Source organism: Procambarus clarkii, chromosome 13 (assembly GCF_040958095.1).
Source record: "Procambarus clarkii isolate CNS0578487 chromosome 13, FALCON_Pclarkii_2.0, whole genome shotgun sequence".
NCBI lineage: Eukaryota > Metazoa > Arthropoda > Malacostraca > Decapoda > Cambaridae > Procambarus > Procambarus clarkii.
In genome coordinates this window covers 26,766,974-26,782,843 of record NC_091162.1, presented here as the reverse complement: position 1 = coordinate 26,782,843, position 15,870 = coordinate 26,766,974, and the positions used below count along the sequence as shown (strand labels likewise).

At 46.9% G+C, this 15,870-nt stretch overlaps 1 protein-coding gene across 4 annotated transcripts in view; it reads left to right on the top strand.

The window, feature by feature from the left end:
• lt (vacuolar protein sorting-associated protein light) overlaps nt 1–15,870 on the top strand; it is a 263,565-nt gene that overhangs the window by 70,069 nt on the left and 177,626 nt on the right. For all 4 annotated transcript variants that reach the window (XM_045740821.2, XM_045740818.2, XM_045740819.2 and 1 more), the window contains exon 5: nt 6,432–6,630. In XM_045740821.2, coding sequence (XP_045596777.1) covers nt 6,432–6,630 — 199 coding nt within the window. The remainder of the gene's footprint in view (nt 1–6,431; nt 6,631–15,870) is intronic.

Here is a 15,870-nt window from a genome sequence, read left to right as displayed (position 1 = left end):
CTTGTCGCCCTGTTGGGCTACTTGTCGCCCTGTTGGGCTACTTGTCGTCCGGTTTGGCTACTTGTCGCCCTGTTGGGCGACTTGTCGCCCTGTTGGGCGACTTGTCGCCCTGTTGGGCGACTTGTCGCCCTGTTGGGCTACTTGTCGCAATGTTGGGCTACTTGTCGCCCTGTTGGGCTACTTGTCGCCCTGTTGGGCTACTTGTTCGCCCTGTTGGGCTACTTGTCGCCCTGTTGGGCTACTTGTCGCCCTGTTGGGCTACTTGTCGCCCTGTTGGGCTACTTGTCGCCCTGTTGGGCTACTTGTTGCCCTGTTGGGCTACTTGTCGTTCCGGTTTGGCTACTTGTCGCCCTGTTGGGCTACTTGTCGTCCGGTTTGGCTACTTGTCGCCCGTTTGGGCTACTTGTCGCCCGTTTGGGCTACTTGTCGCCCGTTTGGGCTACTTGTCGCCCGGTTGGGCTACTTGTCGCCCGGTTGGGCTACTTGTCGCCCGGTTGGGCTACTTGTCGCCCGGTTGGGCTACTTGTCGCCCGGTTGGGTTCCTTTTTTGGGCTCTTTGCTTCTTTGGCCGGTTTTATTGTTCCTGCTTCCTCTTTTGGCTACTTTTCTCGTGCAGTAGTCCTGGCTGGCGCCTTCCCGCAGAGAGGGTGTGCGGTTCGGCCAGCGTGTTATGCGCATGCGCCGTGGAGTTTGTTTTGGTCTGTGCGGTGTTTCAGTGCTGGTGTTTTGCGCCCTTTTTGCTACAGTGCTTCGCCTCTCGTCATTCTCCCTGGCTGCGGTATGTGCCCCTTTGTGCCGGGGGTGTCCTGGTTCCCAGTTGTGGGGAGGACACCGCGGTTTTCCCTGTGTCATGGGTGTGGACCGCCTCCTTCGCCTCTCCCTGCTCTCCTGCAGGTCCGGCAGGGTCCGACTCTGGCGTCTTCACCTGATGGTGCTCTCAGGTTCTTCTGGGCACGGTTGAGTCGTGTCAAGTTCGTGCCGCCGTTCGCCAGGTGAGTTTCTGCGGTCTGGCGTCTTTTGGTCGGGCGCTGGATGCGGAGTTGTTTATATACCTGTCTTTGTTTAGGTATATTTTTGTACGACTGAGACCGTTCGCACACCAGTGACTGTCCCTTTTTCAACCCTTGCTGTCCCCCTCATGTGCATGTCCAACCCATGCTGGTGTCATTCAGGGGACCCCCCTTTTTTAATGTTGTGAGGTGTGGGGGTTGTAGGGTTGGTTCTGTACTCACCTGGTAAGGCTCCTGGCTGTGCTTGCAGGATTTGAGCTCTGGCTCTTGGGTCCTGCCTATCTGGTAGCACTTGCGGGATAGTACCAGTGGAGTGCAGTGGTGCTATTGGTACATTTGGGGAACACTGTATTACCATCAGAGGTCTGTGCTTGTTACACGACCTACTTGCGAGCATAAGCCTACTTGCGAGCATAAGCCTTCTTGCTGGTTCGTCCGTGGACTTCCAGGGCACACTAGCCTGTTTTCGCATGGCAGTTCCGGCCCGTCCTGGTTGTGGGGGTATGTGGGCCGGTGGACTGCTCCTAGCAGCTGCCTGGTGGGCCACCCTCTGGCGGTCTAGCCTGGCCTTGGGCCAGGGCTTGAGGTGTAAAAGAGCTCCCAGTACCTCATCCAGCAGGTATCGAGCGGGGTTTCTCCGCCGTCGGTTGCCTGGTGCAGGTTTCTGGGCCTGCAGGGTTTTGTCGTGTCTCCGTTGTCCCTGTCTGGGGTCTGCCTGCTCCGGTCTCTGCCTTTGCGGAAGGGAGTTGCTATTTACATGTTGCATGTTGCAGTGGTGCCTGTTGCTGCTGCTGCACGTGTGCATTGGTACCGTGTTTCACGGTGGCGTGTCCTTGTTCCTGTGTCCGGTTGTGGAGTGGCACTTTGCTGCCGTTTTGTGCCTGGGGATTACGTGGGTTTTTTTCTGTCCCTGCCTGATTGTCCACCCCTGGTTGTTATCCTGGGGTTTTTGTGCTTCTGCTCTTTCTTCCTGCCTCCTCTGCAGCAGGGGTGTGTTCTTAGGTGTTTTTCAGGCTGTGTCCTGTGATGTGCTTCTTTGTCTCTGTCTATTGCAGTTGTTCGTACCCCTTGGTTTGGGTACTGTTCTGGCGGCGACCCTTCCGCCTTCTTTGGTTTCGTAGCTTGCCCTGCCGTTTTTTTTTTTTTGGGGGGGGTCTTACGATGTCTCGCCTCGGACCCGTCGTTTCTGAACTCCTGGCGGGCTTGCATGCTTTGGGGAGTTTTTCTGTTCGGCAGACGTTCCATCTCCTTGTGCCGCCTGGGTTTCGGTGGTCGCGCCCGAGATCTTCCCGCAGCTCCGCCTTTTTCTGGGCTCGGAGGGGCCTTGTCGGGGCTGCTTATGTTCTGCCTCGCGGTCTCGCCTCCGGTTGGTGGTCAGGTGGCTTTGTGGTAGGTGTCCCACCTGCGTGCTTCTCTTGGCAGCAGTATGGGGTATTTTGGCGGTCCTTCCTTTTCCTGTCCCTTCTTAGGTGGTTACTCTTGTTAGCTTGGTTTACTCTCGGCTTGGTTTTCTGGTGGGGGTTGGGGGCCGTCGTCTTGCCACATACTGTCGCCTCTTTTCGTGCGGCGCTGGCGGAGCCGCTTCAGCTTGCTTTCGGTCTTGGTGTTGCTTCTGCACCGTTAGTAAGCTGTCTTGTGCGTCGTTTCACCTCCGGCCTGTTCGTGCGCCGCTTTCACCATCCTGGTCTCTGGTCAGCGTGCTCTGTCTTCTCCTCGGTTGGTAGTGCCCCTTCGGTTCCGGTGTGTTTTTTCGTCGGCTCTTTCCTTTTGGCCTTTGCCTCTGGGGGTCGAGTCGCTGAGTTTTCTTGCTCCTTCGGTTTTAGCATTTTGGTTGTTCGGTGGCAGCAGTCTCCATCTTTTCTGGCGCGGGGTGGGGCTGCTGCGTTCGGGAGGGGTTCAGGGTTTGTTGGTGCTTCGTTTGTCGGGCTGGGGGTGTGTCGTTTTTTGTGTTCAGTGGCGGCCCTCCACTGTTGTTTGTGTGCCACGGCGTTTGAGTCCGGAGCGCGTTTTGCGTTGGTCCGGTTCTGTTCTTCCCGGTTCGCGGGTAATAGTGTCCCGGGTGGTCAGCCGTGTTCTTGCGGCTAAGCTGCCTGTGTTCTTCCCTCATGCCTGTGGCGTTCGTGGCTTCGCTGCTCTCGCTGCCGTCTGGGCGACGTGGCCTTGCGGTCTTTTGGGCATGGATTTTTGGTGTTCGTGCAGGGGCCTTGCTGCTCGTCGTTCTCGTGTTGTTACCGGGACTTTTCGGGGCTGTGGCGCCTTGGGTTGGCGTTTGCTGCCGGTTGTCTCGCCTCCGTGGGGGGTGCGTGGTGTCCGCCTCCCGGTTCTGTCCCTTTGACCTTCCTCTGTGGGTAGTTAGCTCCGGGGAGCCGACGGGGCTCCCCCAGAAAACCAGCGTTGAATGTAATGAAACGCCATTTCCTAGGTGAGACCCGGAGGCTCCCCGGCAACCCTCCCTCCCTTCCGGTCGGCGGTTTTTCGCGTGTTTTGACATCCAGCCTCAGAACTGATGGGTGGATTGCTGGCGTGGGAGGTCTGGGGCTCCCCCTTCCCCCTCCCGGGGAGGGGGGAGCTGCGCAGACAGCGGCGCGGTGACGTATGACGTCATACTAGTTTCCTTGTTTTCTGTTGAAGAGTTCTATCCACTAGTTCGACTTTAGGTAGCAATTTTCACCAGAATTAGGGGTTTGTTTTGGAATGCTTACCTTTCTGGATGCTTGACTCGGTCGATGGCAGACATAGAATGCTTCCAACCACACGGGGGTTTCTATAGGCCATTGCGTCCCCTTGCCTCTGAGGTGGCCAGGTTCTGGCCGTTGTCCCCGGTAGGCCCTAGAACTCCATACACACGACTGATGCCAAAGTCTGACATTAGCATATCAGCCGGTAAAGCTCCAGGGAGCCTCCGGGTCTCACCCAGAAGATGGCGTTTCATTACATTCAACGCTGGTTTTTTATTATATATTCATGAGCTATTACGTTTCTGGGGGAAGCCCCGTCGGCTTCCCGGAGCTATCCACGCTGAATGGATATGTATAACTTTCTGGCATCAAAGTGCTAGGAGTTCTTGCCTACCGGGGACCACGAGCCATAACCTGGCTCTCTCAGAGAGGCACGAGGAGCAATGGCCTATAGAAACCCCCGTGTGGTTGGGAGCATTCTATGTCTGCCACTGACCGGGATAGGCACCCAGAAACGTAGGCGCCCTAAAACAGGAGAACAAGCAGAACACGTCATGAAACCAGGAAAGAAAGACCTCATATGTAAACCATGCATTTTGTGAATTATAATATTTGACTATCAGTCTATCCATGCAATGTTGCAAGGCTCTTTTCTATTCTTTGGTTTGCCAACAATTGCACACGTGATTCTGTCTGTGCCGTCGGCATTCGCACCCACATCATGGCTGACAGCCTGTCCTTGTTGACCTTACAGCCTGGCACACAACCTTCACTTCTCATTCCTAGAGTTTTTTCTGGTAAAGTTTTCCAATACAGCCCAGTTTCATCAGCATTATAAATTTCATAAGAATATAAATTATTTGACAAAATGTATGCTCTTAACTTATTTAAATAGTTCTACACTGCTTTCATCTGCACTCAATTTTTCACCGACAATTTTCCTCTTCACAATATTGTGCCTACCTTTGAACCTTGGAACCCATCCTTCACTGGCTTCGAAATCCTTTATTCTAAGGCTTGCTGCAAACCTGCTTGAGCATTTTGTATTTCTGGGCTGCAAATTGTCACGCCAGCTGTGCAGTGCTGAGCAAACCACTTGTCTCACCCAACCAACCTCATCCAACTGTACATGCGTCAAAGTTTTCATAGTCTTTCTACCACACCCTCTGCTAGTGCTTGCACCTTCACTTTCACAGGTTGAAATGTATTTCAGAATTTTCTCTTTTTGTTTCCTTATATCAGAAACAGTACTAGTGCCTATATTAAATTCCTTGGCAACACTTGAAGTTGACCGGCCATTTTCACAGAGTTGTATAACACGTAACTTGTCCTTAATTGTTAGGACACCCTTCTTCCTCTTAACACCTCCAGAACGATTGATACTGCTACCAGACATAGTATTAGCCAAAAATGTTCAAAGTTACTATCAAAATAAAAAAGTTATTTAAAAATTTTTTTCACTAACGGCACGGCACTGTGGTATAACACGAGGGACGAGTGCACTTGGCTTGACCAGGCCTGGATGGGTCCACTTAGGGGCAAGGAGGCACGTTACGTAGGCTGCCAGCAGGAAAAACAATAACAATATTTTTTAAGGAAACTTCAGCCTGTGCAAATTGTTTTTAGGAAACTTGTATGGTATTTTTTATTGCATAATTACTAGTATTTCTTTTGATTTTGGCTATGATGAATTGTTCTAAAATTAACGGTAATCCCTGTACTTGTAGTGTATAGGCCACTCCCCATCCCCCCCTTATCATCCCAGGTGGTCCCTCCCAATGCTCCCCTCTCTCTCGACACCACCCATCCCTTCCCCTCCTCCACCATGCGCCTCGAACCACAGGCAGATGGGATTAATACGGTACGGCCCGCCCCATGGCTTTCATATCCAGACAATTCAATGATTATCCGGCTGACTTTCCGGATAGTGTAACATCGACAGCAAGTTAACCGGCTCCGATTTTTTATCTGGCTAAACCAGCTATTATCCGGCTCCCATGGCCATTTTGGCCGTATAAGGGCGTTTTCCGGATGTTCGAATCCCGGATAATCGAGTGGTTAAAGTACTCTCACACAGAGCTAATTATCACAACAATCCTGCTATTATCACAATCCTGGTCATTTTTATCACAGTCAGGGGTCATCTGTAATATTGTCATTGCTAAATAATAGCAGTTAAATATTTATTTTGAATTTTTTTGGCGATGCTGTGATCACAAGCTGAACAGCAGTGCTATTAGCTCATGCTGCGTGCACCAGCCTTGGTTGCTCCAACAGTGCTGTGGCGCTCACACCAGAGAATATTGCCCACGATTTTTTTTAAATATGACGTCTGTTTACAAGTGCCCTGAGGAAGCTGATGTGAACCCAGGCCATTTGAATTGTGCCGGGCATCCTATGGTGTATATATACGCCATGCGCACCATGGGACATGTTACTCATGGCGTATATATACGCCATGCGCAGTTTAAGGGTTAAGGGTTAAAGGAAATGTATCAGACTGTATAAGTATTACCAGAGGAGTATCACAAGGTTCAATACTACTTATGTGCATTGTCTGTGTTAATATACACTTTACCAAAGGGAAGGTGTGTCATACATTGAACAAAATGAATTGATACAGTCATCTGTTTGCATTTGATAAAGTAAATATAACATAAATACATGTTTAATGATATAATTATGTTTGTCCTAATTATTTTTAATATAAATATATAATTATGTAATAATTTCATCTGTTTAGGTACAAACAAGGTAATTTTATACGAAAAGGCCTTGTTTGGCCAACTACGCCCCACGATCCTAAGTGAGAGTAGTGGTCCTGCGAGAGCCATGAAGTGGGCAGGACAGTTTCTTGCCTGGGCCACAGACTCTGGTGTTCGAGTCATGGATATGAATACTAAGACAGTCATCACTCTAATTAAACGTGATCACAGCCTTGCGTAAGTATTTCCTCTTAATTCTTTGAGCAGAATGTTGTAAGTAAGAGTGTGTATGTTACTAAACTAGATGAACTCACCTAGATGAACTCAAAGGATGAGTTAGGCTCCTAGCCCTGGCTTCCTATGTTGATGCAATGACTTGGTTCCAATGTTTTTCATCATTTACATTTAAAATTATATATTTAGTTAGCTTCAGTAACTTTGAGTAGCATTTTCTACATATTGGGATTTCTAACACTGAAAAAGATCTCCCTGTGGAGAGTCCCTCTGGCTCCCTGGAGCTATACCGGGCTGATGTGTAAATGTTAGACCGTCGCATCAGTCAATTCGATTGGAGTTCTAAGCCTACTGGGGACTACGAGTCAGAACCTGGACCCCTCAGAGAGGCATGAGGAGCAATGGCCTATAGAATCCTCCATGTGGTTGGAAGCATTCCAAGTCTGCTATCTACCGGGTTAGGTACCCAGAAAGGTACGCGTAAAAAAACAGACTCCACCTGGTGAAAATTGCTACCGAAAAACAAACTATCAAGCAGTCCACATTCTGAAAACAAACAAACAAGCATGACATCACAACTGCTGCTGTCTGCACAGCTTTTCCCTTCCCAGGAGGGGGAAGGAAGAGTCCCAGACCCATCGTGCTGACTACCCCAACCCCAGTTCTGAGGCTGAAGTGTTGTGTGGCGGTCGTTCGACTCTGGCTCCTGTCTTTGAGCAGTGCTGTACCTTTGCGGTGTTGTTCTCTTGTGTGGTGGTGTGTGAGCCAGGAGGAGTAATTCAAGAAGTACTGGCGCTGCATGCACCTTGGGCCATCTTTCCTGGGTGCCCTGTAAATACTGCCCTTGCAGCTATCTTCCACAAGTCATTTGGGAACTACCTCCATAGGAATCTTTTGCTGCTCGGTGATTGCCCGCCCTTAGGGTCGGCTGTGGTTTTCATTGCCGCTGTTTGACCTTGGGTAGGAGGTAGTATCGTTGCTGGTACTGTGCAGCTTGTCACCTATTACACAGTGGCTGGTTCTGTTCCTCCTGGAGATGTTGTGATTTTGAGTTTTTTTTCTTTTTGTTGCTTGGTGGGGGTCTGCCCCTTGGTTATTGTCCATCCCTATTTTATTCTGGTTGTCCCCCGCTAGGTCCCCATGATTGTACATGTCGCAATGGTATGTGTACACATGATTGTACACGTTTTAATAAATCTCTCGGTAGTTTGGGCCAACTGGTTAGCAGTACCTTATCTGGGCTTCCCTTAGCAGTCAGTCTAAGGGCCCTGAAAAACCTCATTGGGGCTCTTTGTTCCAATAAATGTGTCCTCTGGGTCCCATCTCGCCTTGTTCGAGTTCGAAGGTTGCTCTGTCCCCTTGTCTTAGGGTGACATTCACCGGTTTTGCCTCTGTCATGTTGCCTGTTGGGTTGGTGACACCTTTGACTCGGAGTCCTGTGAGTGGAACTGCCTGTACATCAAAATATTAAATACAGACAAAATATATATATATATATATATATATATTTTTTTTTTTTTTTTTTTTTTTTTTTTTTTTTTTTTTTTTTTTTTTTTTTTTTTTTTTATAAAAAAATTAATAGGGAAGGGAGTACCACCTCTGGCTGGAAGAAGGGGGACCCATAGCCTCGGAGGAAACCACACATAACGCATTGGAGGGAATGTGTATTCCCTCCAATACAGTTTCTGTGTGCTTTTCTCCTACCACCCCCTTCCCTTTTTTTTTTTTCCTTTATTGTGTATTTAAAGGTTATATATATATATATATATATATATATATATATATATATATATATATATATATATATATATATATATATATATATATATACATAAACAATGTGTATAACAAGAGATTCCTTCACAACATAAATGGTGTCATTAGTACAAATGGTTAACATACACTGGTCACAGTGTATCCAGTCACAATTGGTATACGCTGGGTCGTAATAACCAGGACAGGTAGTATTTGGTGAGGCAGGACAGGTAGTATTTGGTGAGGCAGGACAGGTAGTATTTGGTGAGGCAGGACAGGTAGTATTTGGCGAGCCAGGACAGGTAGCATTTGGTGAGGCAGGTCAGGTAGTATTTGGTGAGGCAGGACAGGTAGTATTTGGTGAGGCAGGACAGGTAGTATTTGGCGAGCCAGGACAGGTAGCATTTGGTGAGGCAGGTCAGGTAGTATTTGGTGAGGCAGGTCAGGTAGCATTTGGTGAGGCAGGACAGGTAGTATTTGGTGAGGCAGGACAGGTAGTATTTGGTGAGCCAGGACAGGTAGCATTTGGTGAGGCAGGACAGGTAGTATTTGGTGAGGCAGGACAGGTAGTATTTGGTGAGCCAGGACAGGTAGTATTTGGTGAGGCAGGACAGGTAGTATTTGGTGAGGCAGGACAGGTAGTATTTGGTGAGGCAGGACAGGTAGTATTTGGTGAGGCAGGACAGGTAGTATTTGGTGAGCCAGGACAGGTAGCATTTGGTGAGGCAGGACAGGTAGTATTTGGTGAGGCAGGACAGGTAGTATTTGGTGAGCCAGGACAGGTAGTATTTGGTGAGGCAGGACAGGTAGTATTTGGTGAGGCAGGACAGGTAGTATTTGGAGAGCCAGGACAGGTACATAAGAACATAAGAACAAAGGCAACTGCAGAAGGCCTATTGGCCCATACAAGGCAGCTCCTATTCTATAACCACCCAATCCCACTCATATACTTGTCCAACCCGCGCTTGAAACAATCGAGGGACACCACCTCCACCACGTTATGCGGCAATTGGTTCCACAAATCAACAACCCTGTTACTGAACCAGTATTTACCCAAGTCTGTCCTAAATCTAAACTTATCCAATTTATACCCATTGTTTCGTGTTCTGTCTTGTGTTGATGTTTTTAATACCCTATTAATATCCCCCCTGTTATGTCCATTCATCCACTTGTAAACCTCTATCATGTCATCCCTAACTCTTCGCCTTTCCAGTGAATGCAACTTAAGCTTTGTTAATCTTTCTTCATATGAAAGCTTTCTAATTTGGGGAATTAACTTAGTCATCCTACGTTGGACACGTTCAAGTGAATTTATATCCATTCTATAATACGGCGACCAAAACTGAACTGCATAATCTAAATGGGGCCTAACCAGAGCAAGATATAGCTTAAGAACCACACCAGGTGTCTTGTTACTAACGCTTCGATTAATAAATCCCAGTGTCCTATTCGCCTTATTACGAACATTCATGCATTGATCCTTTTGTTTTAAATTCTTACTAATCATAACTCCCAGTTAATCATAAGGTAGTATTTGGTGAGGCAGGACAGGTAGTATTTGGTGAGCCAGGACAGGTAGTATTTGGTGAGGCAGGTCAGGTAGTATTTGGTGAGGCAGGACAGGTAGTATTTGGTGAGCCAGGACAGGTAGTATTTGGTGAGGCAGGTCAGGTAGTATTTGGTGAGCCAGGACAGGTAGTATTTGGTGAGCCAGGACAGGTAGTATTTGGTGAGTCAGGTCAGGTAGTATTTGGTGAGCCAGGACAGGTAGTATTTGGTGAGTCAGGTCAGGTAGTATTTGGTGAGCCAGGACAGGTAGTATTTGGTGAGCCAGGACAGGTAGTATTTGGTGAGTCAGGTCAGGTAGTATTTGGTGAGCCAGGACAGGTAGTATTTGGTGAGTCAGGTCAGGTAGTATTTGGTGAGCCAGATCAAGTAGCATTTGGTGAGCCAGATCAGGTAGCATTTGGTGAGCCAGATCAGGTAGCATTTGGTGAGGCAGGACAAGTTATATATTGCAAGTTTGTGGGATAATATTTTACACTAGAATCCATGGGGAGAATTTACTTTGTGCGAGTTCTGTCGATCATAGCTAATGAACAAAATGTCCTTAATCATCATTTACTGGCACTAATAAATCAAATACAAAAATAATTTAGAAAAAAAGAGGTTACTTAATACTGATTTGCCAAAATCACAAGAACCGATCAGAATGTTAAATTTTGTTTTGATCAAATATTTGCTGGTAATATTATGAGACGTCAAATATTTAAACCCGTTAGTAAGCTACAGTGGAACCTTGGTTCTCGTATGCCCCTGTTCTCATATTTTTCGGTACTCGTACTTAATTTCTCCAAAAAATTTGATTCGGTTCTGCTTGTTTGCCTCGGTTTTTGGAGTTTGTTCATACATGTACATAGGGGCGAACAGGTGTGGCGCTTTAGTTGACCAGTGTCTCCCACCTAGTGATGAATTCTGCTGCTTGAATTCCTTGTGAAGAATTTCATTGTTTTTGTGCTTTTCTGGGGGGAGCCCTTTGGCTTCCTGGAGCTTTTCCAGGCTGATGTGGAACTATTAGACTTTGGCATCAGTCAGTGTGAATGGAGTTCTTAGGTCTACCAGGGACTACGAGCCAGAACCTGGCCCCCTTAGAGAGGCCCAAGGAGCAATGGCCTATAGAACTGCACCTGTGATTTGGAGCATTCTGTAATTACCTAAGTGTAATTACCTAAGTGTAGTTACAGGATGAGAGCTATGCTCATGGTGTCCCGTCTTCCCAGCACTCTTTGTCATATAACGCTTTGAAGTTACTGACGGTTTTGGCCCCCTCCATCACCTTCTCGCCTGACTTGTTCCAACCGTCTACCATTCTGTTTACAAAAGGGAATTTTCTTGTATTTCTCCGGCAGCTTTGTTTCGTTAGTTTAAATCTATGACCTCTTGTTCTTGAAGTTCTGGGTCTCAGGAATTTTTCCCTATCAATTTTATCGATTCCTGTTACTATTTTGTACATAGTGATCATATCGCCTCTTTTTCTTCTATCTTCTAGTTTATGCATATTTAATGCCTCTAACCTCTCTTCGTAGCTCTGTGTCTGCCATTGATTGGGTCAGGCACCCAAAAAGGTAAGCATTTCAAAACAAACCCCTATTCTGGTTAAAACTACTACTAAAAATCAAATGAGTGTACAGAACTTCCCAAAGAAAATTAAGCAAATAAGCATGATGTCACCATGTTGCCGCGCCGCCGTCTGTGCAGCTGCACCCTCCCCGGGAGGGGGAAATGGGGAGCCTCAGACCCCTCGCACTGGCTACCCACACCTTCAGTTCTTTGCTGATGTGATTGAGGCTTGATCGTGTGACTCCAGCTCCTGTTTCTTGTCTCAGTGCTGTGCGTCACCCATGGTTGTTCACTCAGTACTAACCCAGCCAGCAGTCCTAGGGCATTCTGGAATTTTTTCCAAGATGGCTGCCTCTCACTGGAGGTCCTAAGAGTCCATTTTGTACACAACCAACCAAACACACATTTAGAATGGGTACAGAAAAATCAAAAGAATTTTCTCGGTTGGAGCAGTTTCCCATTGACCGAAAATACTCGGTTGGCACAGTTAAATGGTTAATGGTTTCCCACCTGCATGCTTCGTCTCGGTGACAGTATGAAGTTTCCTGGCGGTCCTTCCCATTTCATTTTGTCTCTTCTTAGGTATATACTTCGCTTTCTGTTAAGGTGGTCTTGTCCTTTCTCTCGTGGCTGTTTCAGGATTATCTTCTTATGCCGAATACTGTTGCCTCGTATCGTGTGGTGCTGGCAGAGCCACTGCAGCTTGCTTTTGGCATCGATGTTCTACGCTGTTTCGCAAGCTGTCTTGGGCATTGTTTCACCACTGGCCTGCTCATGCACCATCTGAGACGTTCTGGTCGTTGGACAGGGTTCTCTCTCTTATCTCTCTTTACATCGGTTTGTTGTGGCCCTTTCGGTTCAGGATTGTCTCGCCAAGGCTCTCTTCCTGTTGGCATTGGCCTCTGGGGGGTGGGTCTGGGAGCTTCATGCTCTTCTCCGGCGCCGGGTTTCTGCTCTTTTGGCTCTGGTGATAGGTTTGTTTGTTTGCAGGTGAAGAATGAGACAGCTGTTTTCCGGAGGGGGTCCTTGGTTTGTTGATGCTTGGTTTGTCTAGCCAGGGGTGCGTCATGTGTTGTATCCGGTTGCGGCTCTCTGGCGTTATTTGCACGCTACGGCTTCTGAGTTCAGTGACCCGCTGTGTTGATTCGGTTTCCTTTCTTCTCTGTTTCAGGGTTCGTGTCTCCCAGGTCATCAGCAGGGTTATTTGGTCTAGCCAGCCTGCGGTCTATCCCCGTGCCCATGACGTTCGTAAGTTTCCTGCTCCTGCTGCTGTCTTTGGTAACATGTCTTGGGCTGACATTCAGGCGCTGGGTTTTTGGCAGTTGAACAGGGTCCTGGCTGCGTGCTACCTGGTCAGTGTTCCATGGCCTAGTCGGGCCTGTGTTGCTTTGGGTCGGCAGTTGCAGCCAGTTGTCTCGACTTCGCGTTGAGGGGCAAGTGCCGACTGCCTCCCAGGTAATTCCCTTTTGTTTTTGTCTTTTGGTAAGTAGCTCCGGTAAGCCGGAGGTGCTTCCCCCAGAAAACGCCGTTGAATGTGATGAAATGCCATTTTCTGGGTGAGACTCGGAGGATCCCAGGCATCCCTCCCTCCTTCAGGTCGGTATTTTTTTCTCATGTTTTGACATCCAGATTTCGAAATGACGGTGTGGGTAGCCGGCGCGAGGGGTCTGCAGCTCCCTCTTCCCCTCTCCTGGGAGGGGGTGAGCTGCACAAACAGTGGCGCAGCAATGTGGTGACGTCATGCTTGTTTGCTTGTTTTTCTTTGGGGAGTTCTGTCCACTCTTTTGACTTTTAGTAATTGTTTCGACCAAAATAGGGGTTTGTTTTGGGATGCTTTCCTTTCTGGATGCCTGACTCTGTCGATGGCAGACGTAGACTGCTCCAAATCACATGTGCAAATCTATAGGCCATTGCTTCTCGTGCCTCTCTGAGGGGGCTAGATTCTGGCTCAAGTTCTCTGGTAGGCCTAAGAACTCCATTCACACTGAAGCCAAAGTCTAATAATTCCATATCAGCCTGGATAAGCTCCAGGGATCCTCCGGGTCTCACCCAGAAAATAGCGTTTCATTACATTTAACACTGGTTTTTCTGGGGGAAGCCCCATCGGCTTCCCCGGAGCTATCCAGGCTGGATGAATATGTATATCTGTCTGGCATCAGTCAATGCATGGAGTTCTGCCTACCGGGGACCACGAGCCAGAACCTGGCCCCCTCTAGAGAAGCACAAGGAGCAATGACCTATAAAGACTCCCCCTGTGGTAATTACCAAAGTGTAGTTACAGGATGAGAGCTACGCTCGTGGTATCCCATCTCCCCAGCCCTCTGTCATATAATGTTTTGAAATTACTGACGGTTTTGGCCTCCTCCCACCTTCTCACCTAACTTGTTCCAACCGTCTACCACTCTGTTTACAAAAGTGAATTTTCTTATATTTCTCCGGCAGCTTTGTTTCGTTAGTATAAATCTATGACCTCTTGTTCTTGAAGTTCCGGGTCTCAGGAATTCTTCCCTATCAATTTTATCGATTCCTGTTACTATTTTGAACGTAGTGATCATATCGCCTCTTTTTCTTCTATCTTCTAGTTTTGCATATTTAATGCCTATAACCTCTCCTCGTAGCTCTTGTCCTTCAGTTCTGGGAGCCACTTAGTGGCATGTCGTTGCACCTTTTCCAGTTTATTGATGTGCTTCTTAAGATCTGGGCACCATACAACCACTGCATATTTCAGCTCTGGTCTAACAAAGTTGTGAACAATTTCTTTAGTATTTCTCCATCCATGTATTTAAAAGCAATTCTGAGGTTAGAAAGTGTAGCATAGGCTCCTCGTACAATGTTCTTAATGTGGTCCTCAGGTGACAGTTTTCTATCTAGAACCACCCCTAAATCCCTTTCTTTGTCAGAATTCTTTAAAGATTTCTCACATAATTTATAGGTTGTGTGGGGTCTATGTTCTCCAATTCCACATTCCATAACATGGCATTTATTCACATTAAATTCCATTTGCCAAGTGTTGCTCCATATACTTATTTTGTCCAGGTCTTCTTGAAGGGCATGGCAATCATCTAGGTTTCTTATCTTCCCTATTATCTTAGCATCATCAGCAAACATGTTCATGTAATTCTGTATTCCCACTGATAGATAATTCATGTAAATAATGAACATTACCGATGCAAGAACTGAACCCTGTGGTACTCCACTCGTGACATTCCTCCAATACGATACCTGGCCTCTGATTACGGCCCTCATTTTTCTGTCAGTTAGGAAATTTTTCATCCATGTTAGTAGCTTACCTGTCACCCCTCCAATATGTTCCAGTTTCCAGAACAACCTCTTATGGGGAACTCTGTCGAAAGCCTTTTTTAGGTCCAGATAAATGCAGTCAACCCAACCATCTCTTTCCTGTAAAATCTCTGTGGCTCGATCATAAAAACTGAGTAAGTTCGCTACACAGGATCTTCCGTATCGAAAACCATACTGTCTGTCTGATATTATATCGTTTTACTCAAGGTATTCTACCCATTTAGTTTTAATTATTTTTTTCAATATTTTGACTATTACACTTGTCAATGATACAGGTCTATAATTAAGGGGGTCTTCCCTGTTTCCACTTTTGTAGATTGGAACTGTGTTAGCCTTTTTCCACACATCAGCTACAACTCCTGTACACAGGGATGCCTGAAAAATCAGTTGAAGTGGAATGCTGAGCTCAGGTGCACATTCTCTCAGAACCCATGGTGAAACTCCATCTGGACCAACTGCTTTGTTCTTACTTAGCTCCTTGAGCATTTTTTCCACTTCGACTCTAGACACCTCTATGTGTTCTATGTTGTTCTCTGGAATTCTTATTGTGTCTGGTTCCCTAAAGATTTAATTTTGTACAAACACACTTTGGAACTTTTTGTTTAGTGTTTCACACATTTCTTTTTCATTTTCCGTGAATCTATTTCCCATTTTTAACCTCTGAATGTTATCCTTTATCTGCAATTTGTTGTTTATGAATTTATAGAATAGATCTGGTTCTGTTTTATATTTGCCTGCAATCCCTTTTTCAAAATATCTTTCTGCCTCTCTCCTCACTGCCGTGTAGTTGTTTCTTGCATCTTTGTATCGCTGGTATGTTTGAGAGTTTGGTCTTTTCCTGTATTGATTACATTTTTGTGTCTTTTGGTCTCTAGCCCTCTCCCAATTTCTATTGAACCAATCCTGTTTCCTAGTTCTGCATCTCTTGTGGTATAAATTTTGTTGTGCCTTTATCATATATTTCACAAAACTTGACTTACATCTCATTCACTTTCTTGCTTAGCAACAAGTTTGTCCAATTTGGTTGGGAGCATTCTATGTCTGCCATCGACCGGGACAGGCACCCAG